The sequence below is a fragment of the Chenopodium album genome, chromosome 16, assembly GCF_948465745.1.
Source record: "Chenopodium album chromosome 16, dcCheAlbu1.1, whole genome shotgun sequence".
NCBI lineage: Eukaryota > Viridiplantae > Streptophyta > Magnoliopsida > Caryophyllales > Amaranthaceae > Chenopodium > Chenopodium album.
In genome coordinates, this window is record NC_137849.1 from 39110959 (window position 1) to 39120810 (window position 9852).

The window sequence follows — 9852 nt, forward strand, 5'->3', positions numbered from 1 at the left end:
GTGCATGAGGACCAGGTGGAGGATGTAACAAAGAATCTTTATGGGCCAGGTGTTACTTTTTACACAGATAGTGAGAGCAAAGAGAGTGAGATGGAAAGCAATGAGGTTAGTGAGTCATTAAACTATTCAAAGGGGGGACCACAAACACACAAGTTTTATGATAACCAAGCTAGAAACCCTAAATCTGAGTCAACTAAGCCAAGTACTTTACATAAATGCTCCTCTCAAAATGTTATCCCCTCCCATACAGTAGCTGAACATAGAAGAGCAAAGCTGCCCATCAATTCAGCTACAAAAAAACCAGCAACCCAGTTCATTGATTTAATAACCCCTCCCACTTCTACAAGCACTAACCCTAGACCTCCTGTCCTGTTCTTGCCTAATGTTGCAGAAGAAAACCTAGCAACCAACCTTCCAGAATCAGACCCAAGACCCAATTCAGCCTCAAACCCAGAACCAAATTTAGAATTCAACCCAGAAACTCCAAATTTGGACCAGATTATTCCATTTGTGGAAGATGTTGAGAGAAAAGATGATGTTGAGGTAGAAGCTGATGTTGAGGATGAGGATGATGTGGATTTAACTGACCTTGATTATGAAGACAAGAATGATGATGATTTGTTTAATGAGTATGTAGATCATGACATACAAGAGAGGGTAACAAGGAGTTTAGGTGGGTTGTTCAAAGATGCAACATTAGAGGACCATGAGGATGAGAATGAGGGTGGTGTATACATTGGGAATGAGGAAGATATAGTAGATTAAGATGGTGAAGTAGTAAGTGAAGTTGATTCTGATGATGATGGGCCAGTTTACCCAGAGTTTAACCCAGACACTGATTTTAAGGGCAAGGTTGTGTTGTCAAAAGGGTTAAAATTTCCAAGTAACAAGGTGTTTAGGAGGGCCTTACAGTACCATGCTATTGACCATGGGTATGATTTCTACTTTCTACACAATAACAACATCAGAGTGAGTGCATACTGTGCTCATAGATGTGGTTGCCCATGGAAAAGAGCAAGGATCTTAGAATGCAAAAAAGGGTGTAGAAGGAAGTGTAGATTTAGAATTCACTGCAGGAAGTTAAAGGGTGAAGCTACCTGGCAAATAAAGAGTCTTAGGCTTAAGCATATTTGTGGGCACCAGGTTAAGAACTCAAAGATCATTTCTCAGTACCTAGCAGAGAAGTATCTTGATGATTGGAGGGATGACCCTCATTGGAAGCTTGGAGCATTCATAAAAAGAGCAAGGAGGGAGTGCAGGGTAGAGATAGAGTACTACTTGGCCTGGTATGCTAGGGAGAGAGCTTTCAAGATGATTTTTGGGGATGCTAGCTTGGAGTATGAGAAGGTTTGGGATTATGCAGCAGCAATACTTAAGTACAACCCAGGTAGTACAGTTGTTGTGAAGGTAGTTGGGGTGGAAAATGCTCAGCCAGTGTTCCAAAGAATGTATGTTTGTCTACAAGCATGCAAAGAGGGATTTTTAGCAGGTTGTAGACCAATTCTAGGAGTAGATGGTGCACATTTGAAGGGTGCTTACCCTGGCATACTTCTCACAGCTGTAGGGAAAGATGGAAATAATAACATCTTCCCTGTAGCCTGGGCAGTTGTAGAAGTGGAAAATTCAGAGAGTTGGACATGGTTTTTGGAATTGCTAAAGGTAGACATAGCATCAGTGGCTGACTCCATAACTTGGGTGCATGAAGTAGATGAACTCACATTCATGAGTGACAGGCAAAAGGTATGGTGGTACATACTCTGTTACTTAACATTTGGGTTGTTTTCATTTGAACATATGTAAATGCTTACTGTGTGAGTAAAAAAAACAGGGATTGCTGGATGCATTTGCTACTGTCATGCCTGCTGCAGACACAAGATATTGCTGCAGACATATTTGGAGCAATTTCAAGAATAAGTTCCCCGGTACATTGTACAAGGAACACTTCTGGAAAGCTGCAAGGTCAACCACAGAGGTAAGATAAGCCATTGGTGATTAAATTTGTTTGAAATTTAACATATTTATTGTCATTGACAAATTGTTAATCCTACCTCTTACAGCACCACTTCAAACAACATATGGAGGAAATAAAAAAGTTAAGCGTAGATGCATTCAACTATTTACAAGGGATTCCACCCTCACACTGGTCTAGGCATAAGTTCAGCACATCTAGCAAGTCAGGAATGTTGTTGAACAACTGTTATGAAAGCTTCAACAATGTATTAAGAGAAGCTAGGACAAAGCCTATTCTGCAGTTGATGGAGTGGGTGAGGAGATATGTGATGGGCAGGTTTTTTTCCAAAAAGGAAGGCCTCAAAGCTTTCAATGGTATCATCATGCCTACTGTCCTTAAGATGGTGCACAGAGGTTTGCAGCAGGTGTCAAACATGAGAGTGAGTCAAGCTGACCTCATGGAATTTGAGGTTGATGACTCTGAAGATACATTTGTAGTCAACCTTGGAAAACAAAGCATGCAGTTGCAACAGATGGACATTGATGGGAATACCCTGTTGGCATGCTCTTGCTTGCATACAAATGAGAAGATTGGATATTGAGCCCTTTATCCACCTTACTTATCATGTGGCAACATACACCAAGGCATATGCTCCATCCTTTAAAGAAATGTCTGGTCATCAACAGTGGGAGGTTACTCCATACCCTAGGCCTTTGCCACCTGCACACAGGAAATTATCAGGGAGGCCCTCTCAGAAGAAAAGAAAGAAAGAAGTCGGTGAAGACAAAGAGAGAAAGAATGTGAAGAGGTCTAAGGTGCAGAACAAGTGCTCAAATTGTGGTGGGTTGGGGCATTACAAAAACAAGTGCCCCACTCCACCTATTGAAAAGATAAAGAGGCCCCATGGTAGACCTAAGAAGAATGTAGCAACAGGGGAAGCACAAACAAGGCCAACAGCAGCAGGGCAAGCAGCAGGAGCAACATCACAACTACTCAGTCAAGCTGCACAAGCTTCACAGCAGTCTATCTCACTTTCTGCACCCCAACATTGAACCCAACAAGGCTGATTGAACTATATTAACCACTTTGTTATGTATTTTTTGAACAATTTCATCACATATGCTACTGTATTTCAGAACAGCTAGGTTTATGATGGTTGAGTTATTGTAACAACTGGTATTTTGGGAACTAATTGTATGAATTTGTGATTTATGCATCATATGCTTGGTAATTATGTTCCAATTTCACTTTCTTTGCATCAATTTAAACGACTAAAGTATTCCAAGTTCATTTTTTTTTTGTTAATTATCATCACATAGATATTAATTCTGCAAATGGCCAAATTGGACTAATGAAATTAGTACCATTGACAAGTAATATGTACCAAATTAAAGTGCATTTTCATTTCAGCAAACTGATCCAAAATACATCAACCATTACATCAACAACATAACAACTACTTAGCTAAGTGCCATACATCATCAAACAAACACATAATTAGCAACCTACCCAAACACATAATTAGCAACCTAACCAAACTAACCAAACATTTTCATCAACACCACACTAACAATTACAGAAACAACAACACATATGCCAACTTGCTTCAACCCCCCCTGTTGTATCTCTGGTACAGAGCCACTTTGCATCCCCCTTTGAAGATTGTTGTGATCTTCTAGGCAAGCAAGCCTCGCCTTGACAATAGTCAACTCGGTTGCCCTCCTGTGCCTCTCAGCTAGGAGAACATTAATCACTTCACGCTGCCACTCCGTCTGGTCATCATCCAACCATCTGAACGTATTGCACCCTCTTTCTCCAGTGTCGTGGTTGTACTTTTTGCAAGCCTCGAACCTTCTTCCTGGATTTTCATGAGTCTAGGAATTTCGCTTCGCACAAGGAAAGCCGCAAGCACAATTCACCATTTCACCTACAAAATTAGAAACAACAACACAGGCATTAGTACAGACAGATGAACGCACAACCACACACAAATTTCGCAACAAAGAAGAACAATGAACCCCTTCAATGGTGAAATCATGACTACAATTGTTGCAAAAATGGACCAAGAACCCTAATTCACCTTACAATTGATCTAATTTGGGAGATGATTTGCCCTAATTTTTTATGGAGTGATTTATGGGAACTTGCCCTAGAATATATATAGGGGGAAAAAGGGAGCCAAACACAAAATGGAGGGAAAATTACCCAAAGAGGTGGGCTGCAAGTAGGAAAACAAAAGGGTCAACGCCAGAAATTGATAGTCAATGCCGGAAAAGAGGTCCCAGGTTTCATTTTACAAAAAAAGTCATCGTGGGGGTTTTTTTTAACAAAGAATGCTTTAAAAGGTTTTTTCTTGCAAAATGAGCCATTTAAAAGGTTTTTTCTGACAAATTTTCCCTTTTTATATTGTTAAAGGTGACGTGGCGTCATAAGATGTTGTGAAGCTGACGAGGCGTAACTAAAAAGAGCCTACGTGGCACATTGACGTTTTTAGGAACGCCTTTTAATATATAATATAAATATAAATTTGTAAAAATGTAGGATAATTACAAATTTTGACTAATTTATCAAAACAAATCGTATTAAGGTTGGTTTAGTGTTGTGTTAATTTCATGTTCGTGTTACGTCCATTTCAGTTGTTTTCTCATGTCATGTTAGAGTTTGTTTGCTTTAGAATATACTTTAATTTCTATATCAACATCTTTTAAAGGCAAAATGGGCCTCATGAACTTTTAACAAGGTGCGTGTAGCAGCATAAACTTTGGCTAGTAGGCATAACAGCACCAACTTCTTTATTGGGTGCACAAATTATCATAAATGAAATCCAACATCGGAGATTTTGTTGAAGACGTAGAATCTTTAAAATTTTATCAACTTTTTTGCAAATTTGACATCATATTTACACTTTAAGGTCCCAATTGATCCAAGACCTTAACCGAGGCATTTTATAACACCATGGATACGTTTTTGGTAAAATTTACTAAATTTGATCTCTAAATTAACCCGTACAGACTAAAATAACCCCTGAAATCTAGTCTGATCATTTTTCACACATGAAAATTGAGACACGTAATCCAAGATTATTTTTTATTATAAAAAAAAATTAAGGATACCTGGTTTTCGACAAAATCTTTAGTATCAAGTTTCATTTATGTTATTTTATGCACCCGATGTAGAAGTTTGTGTTGTTATAGTTACTAGTCAAAGTTCATGCTGATGTGTACACTTTGTTAAAAGTTCATGTTCATGCTATTAAACATGCTCATTATGAGTAAAGGACTAAAGGCAACCCAAGACGGTGTCTTTCTGTTACCTTGATCGTTGGTGATGATCTCAACACGGTCATGCTGCCAAGCTTCGACACACGAGTAAGTCATTTTAAGATCGATTCCTTTGCCGAGCTGTTAACTTCTTTGCCATTCATTGCCATCTTTTAACACTAAACAAATAAGAGAAAACACTGGTTTTGTCTGCCTAATTTTTACCAGCTCTAGTTTCTTTGTTTTTTTTCCCTGTTACTAGTCTTTCCTTAGCTGCCTTGTTTTGTAGCACAGTTTTCCATTTCCATCTCAATGTTAATCTTGTCAACATACGTGAACTAATCTATATTATGCTCATTAGTAAAAAAAATTTCCCCTTGACTAGTAGTTTCTTCCGATGGAAGGAATTGGATTTGGAAACTTTTAGTACTAGTGCATATTTGTCCTCAAGCTGCATAACATCGGGTATGAACAAAAGTAAACACGGTAACACCAAACTAATCATGAAGCATGTTAGTATGTTACGTATTAAAATTAAAATAACACTCCGTAAATAGGAAATCACTTAGAAAGAAAGAGCATACATTAAAAGTAGTTGGATATAATGAGAATCCGAGTTGCGAATATCATTTGATACTCGGTAGTAAAAGGAGGTAATTGAAGATTTTGAATTGAATTGGTGTACAAAGATCCATAATAATGCATATTCATCTCAAATTTTCAAGTATCTCATTTTGTTCATAAATCTCTATCACCATCAAGTACCATATGGGGATGGGGTACTAGACGAGAATGCAATTTTATAGAGAAAAACACAAGTTTGGGGATGATAAGGCATTACTATGAACAATATACTGATAATTCATAACATTACTTTCGTTGCCAAATTACACTAAAATTCATTCCCAAAAGTGTCATTTAATACCAGCTACCAAACGGGCTGAAAGAGAAATTACCCTATGATTTAAGAAGAGATGATCAATGACATAAGATGAAGGTTCCCACTTGGAGTTATGTATTAGTTTCATCAAGTTACTACTAGGAATTATCACTTTTACTATAAAAAAAAAAAGGCAGCGCTTACAAATTCTTCAAGTAATTGGCAAAGCTATCAAGTGCAGCCTCTAACGAAATCCAAGCCTTAGCCTTGAAGTTGCTGGCCTCTCGAAGGTGAGCCAGCTGAGCAGACTTCTGCCTGGCAACATCGACTTGAGGGCATATGGAGCGAGTCAGCCTACTAAGGTCTTGATCTGCCAAGCTGAGATCTTTTTCCAATTTAGATTTGCAGTTCATGAACTTGGCTATTTCCTTATCTGTTTCAGCTATTCTTGACCTGAGCTGATCTCGAGAAGATGTCTTCTTTAATATTTGATTCTTAATAATAACAAGGCGGGATTGAATTGTACCAGCTTCTCGAAGTTTCAGAGGAGCAGTAACCTCCTTTTTAGTCCATTCCATAAATCGATGTTGTGAAGCCAAGATATCCTCTTCAAGAGATTTAATGACAGTTAGTGAATGCATGGGCAAAGAGGGATGAAAGTCCTTGAGTAATTGAGACAATTCCCCTGTGAAGTGAAGGTCATTTGGATTGCGCCTAATCTCCTCCAAAAGCTTCAAGAATTGAACTTTTGAAGAGGAGATAGATATGGAATTTTTCTTGGATACTTTGTACAGGTTCCCAGCAGTGAATCAATGTCGTTTAAGATTAAAGACGTAGAAGATTCCTGGACTGAAAACAGGAAATGTTGAAAACATGAGTAAAAGCAAACATCATTTACGACGTATTATATATTTTTAGTGTGGAATTGGATGAAAAAAAAAGGTGTCAACCCCTGGATTGTATTGCACTTCTCGTCCTTTTACATGAAAAAAAAAGGTGTCAACCCCTGGATTGTACTGCACTTCTCGTCCTTTTACGGGGAACCAAAGAACTTTCTTTAGCAGCTGCACCTGCAAGATTCAATTATACATACTATTAGTCTATTAAGTAAAAGACCTCAGGTTTTGACCAAATGGGAAGTCTAAGCTCCAATTATCTTTCCTGACATACTAAGATTCCAGCCTCCTTCAGCTAGCCCAATCATTGTAAGAAATTATCAACATAATAGTACAACAACTAAGAAACATTATAGGAACACACACGTAAGGGGTTGATATGAAGCAACCTAAATCAACCTCCCATCATTGTTCAAGTGCTAAAATAAGCATCAAAAGAAATGATTAAACCAACGAGATAAGACTTTCTAGTGAGGGGGAGATAAAGTCACCAGCATCAGAATATTTTAACCAGTGTACAGTCTCTAACACCGCTAACAGCAGAAAGGGGTGATGGGTGCACCCAAGTAACCCAAGTCATGAATAATGATGCCGGTGACGCATCTCCCCCTTTTCAAAGGGCATGGTCTTTTTTTTTTTTAACAGAAGAGCATAAATGTATCTTACCAAGATGAAGCTCAGTACAATAAAAAATAGGAGAAAAATCAACATGACTTAACATTGCAGCATGGATGGCAGCCCCATAAGCAACAACCTCCTCACTGTTGATGCTATTGAAGAGGTCTTTCCCATGGAAAAACTCTTGCAACGTCTGCTGCACTTTAAGGATCCTAGTCGACCCACCAACTAAGATAACATAATGAATGTCTTCCCTTTCCAGCTTGGCGCTCCTCAAACAATTCTCAACAAGGCGCATACAATCTTTGAATAGATATTTACTAAGCCTTTCAAAGTTTGCACGAGTGACATAGTTGGTTGTAGAAAAATAATCACCCATATTATGAGTATACACGTTGACGGCAGTCACTGAGCATGTAGAGATACTCCTCTTTGCCCTCTCACAAGAAGCTACCAACCTTCCACGATGTTCAGGGTTTTCACTGATATGACAATTCCACGATTCAAACAGTTGGATAAAGTAGTTCGCCATTATTTTATCAAAAGCATCTCCACCAAGTTCGGGATCCAAACAAACTGCTTTAAACTCAACTATATCCTCATTAATAGTTAGCAAAGAGACATCAAGGGTCCTACTACCCTGGTTGAAAACCAATACATTATTACCCAACCAGCTAGAAGCAAGTTGCTCGTGCAAACCATAAGCTATGACGACTGCTGTTGGCTCGTTAATAATATGAACAGATTTGAGCCCGGCCACAATTCCAGCATCTTTTGTTGCCTGCCGCTGTGAATCATTAAAGTAAGCTGGTACAGTAACAACTGCATACTTTACTTCCACACCAAGATAGGCCTCGGCAGTCTCCTTCATTTTCATTAGCACCATAGAACATATCTCTTCAGCAGCAAACTGTTTCTCCTTACCCTTGTACGAAACCACAATTTTAGGCTTATCATTTGCACCAGCAATAACCTTAAATGGCCAACTCTTGATGTCATATTGAGCTGTAACATCACTAAATGTCCTTCCTATAAGCTTGTACGCATCTGTAATTTGTTAATATGCACAACACCAAGTATGAGAGAACAAACTGACAAATAGACTTGCTCATATGAGCTTCAAATTATTAAAAAAAAAAACAAAAAAAACAAAAAAAACAAAAAAAAAAAAAAACAGAGGAGGTGGGGGGAGGAGATTCCTATTCTACCATATATTAAAACAAGGGCTTAATTTAGAGACATGTATAAACAAACAATCTATGGCAAAACTGAAGTTGTGATTTATAGCCCATGTGAGATAGAAATTGTGGGGAAAACGAATTTGTGGTGTCCTTTCAGACAAAGTGATTCATATGATTCTCCATGGTAATGCATTTCCAACCCAAATACGTGTAAGGTGTACAGCTAGCTTCTATTCTTATTTTCACTTACAAACAATTAGAGGTTTGCAATGATTAAAAGTCGATGAAGAAAAAGGCATGATGAGAATGGACATGTTCTTCAAAAAAGCACACAGAAAGTAATGTAAGGGCAATAGAACAAAAATTAAGTAAAAGCAACTATTTCCACCAAGCACACATCAATCAGTGTAAACATATAAGATCATAACATTGAGGTAGAAAAAGGAACACAAACCAAATATAGTGTTTGCAGGGTTTTGAGTACTTTGGTTCTTGGCAGCATCACCAATAAGGTGGTGGTTATCAGTAAAAGCAACATAAGATGCTGTTTTCCGGTTGCCCTGATCGTTGACTATAATCTCAACTTTACCATGCTGCCAAATTGCCACACGTGAGAATCTATCCCCCAAATCAATTCCAATTGCTGGCCAGCCCCAATTACTCTTCATCTTTCTATATAGGTCTCCTAAAAGCTTAACCTAAGATAAACAAAACATTCATAGACTTCTAAGATAAACAGAATATATAGACAGACGACGTCAGAGAGACTTGTTCAAAGTAAGTAGTGAGTTTTGAAAAACTCTACTAGCACTAATAAGAAAACATGGTTTAAATGGCTCAAAATGCCTAAATGTAAAACATATGTATGATATGATAGACTTCGTACCCAATTTTAAGTGAAGTATTCGTTCAATTCAACACAATTAATTTGAAGTCACTTTAATTAATTATTTGAAAAACGGCAAACTTAATGGATTTCAATATATACTCTTATTACACTAGCAGTAAATCTCAAGAAAATGTACAAACCAAGTCTAGGAGAAGCACAATTGTAACATCAAATTTT

The 9852-nt window shown here is 38.0% G+C and overlaps 1 protein-coding gene across 1 annotated transcript; it reads right to left on the reverse strand.

Annotated features, from left to right (window-relative positions):
- Window positions 1–6291: 6291 nt before the first annotated feature.
- Window positions 6292–9454, reverse strand: LOC145584241 (heat shock cognate 70 kDa protein-like). The gene is made up of 4 exons (XM_081641134.1): window positions 9241–9454; window positions 7654–8652; window positions 7109–7161; window positions 6292–6822 (listed from the first exon to the last, which is right to left on the reverse strand). Exons 1-4 carry the CDS (start codon window positions 9452–9454, stop codon window positions 6292–6294), a joined length of 1797 nt encoding a protein of 598 aa, XP_081497260.1.
- Window positions 9455–9852: the final 398 nt, after the last annotated feature.

Bases quoted from the DNA above. Each gene is read 5' to 3' on its own strand.
- LOC145584241 (XM_081641134.1), bottom strand. From the start codon at position 9,454: ATGAAGAGTAATTGGGGCTGGCCAGCAATTGGAATTGATTTGGGGGAT. The intron at 8,653-9,240 runs GTTTGTGTTCCT...AACAAATTACAG, and splicing joins CCCTGCAAACACTATATTTG to ATGCGTACAAGCTTATAGGA. The intron at 7,162-7,653 runs GTAAGATACATT...TGAATCTTGCAG, and splicing joins TTGTACTGAGCTTCATCTTG to GTGCAGCTGCTAAAGAAAGT.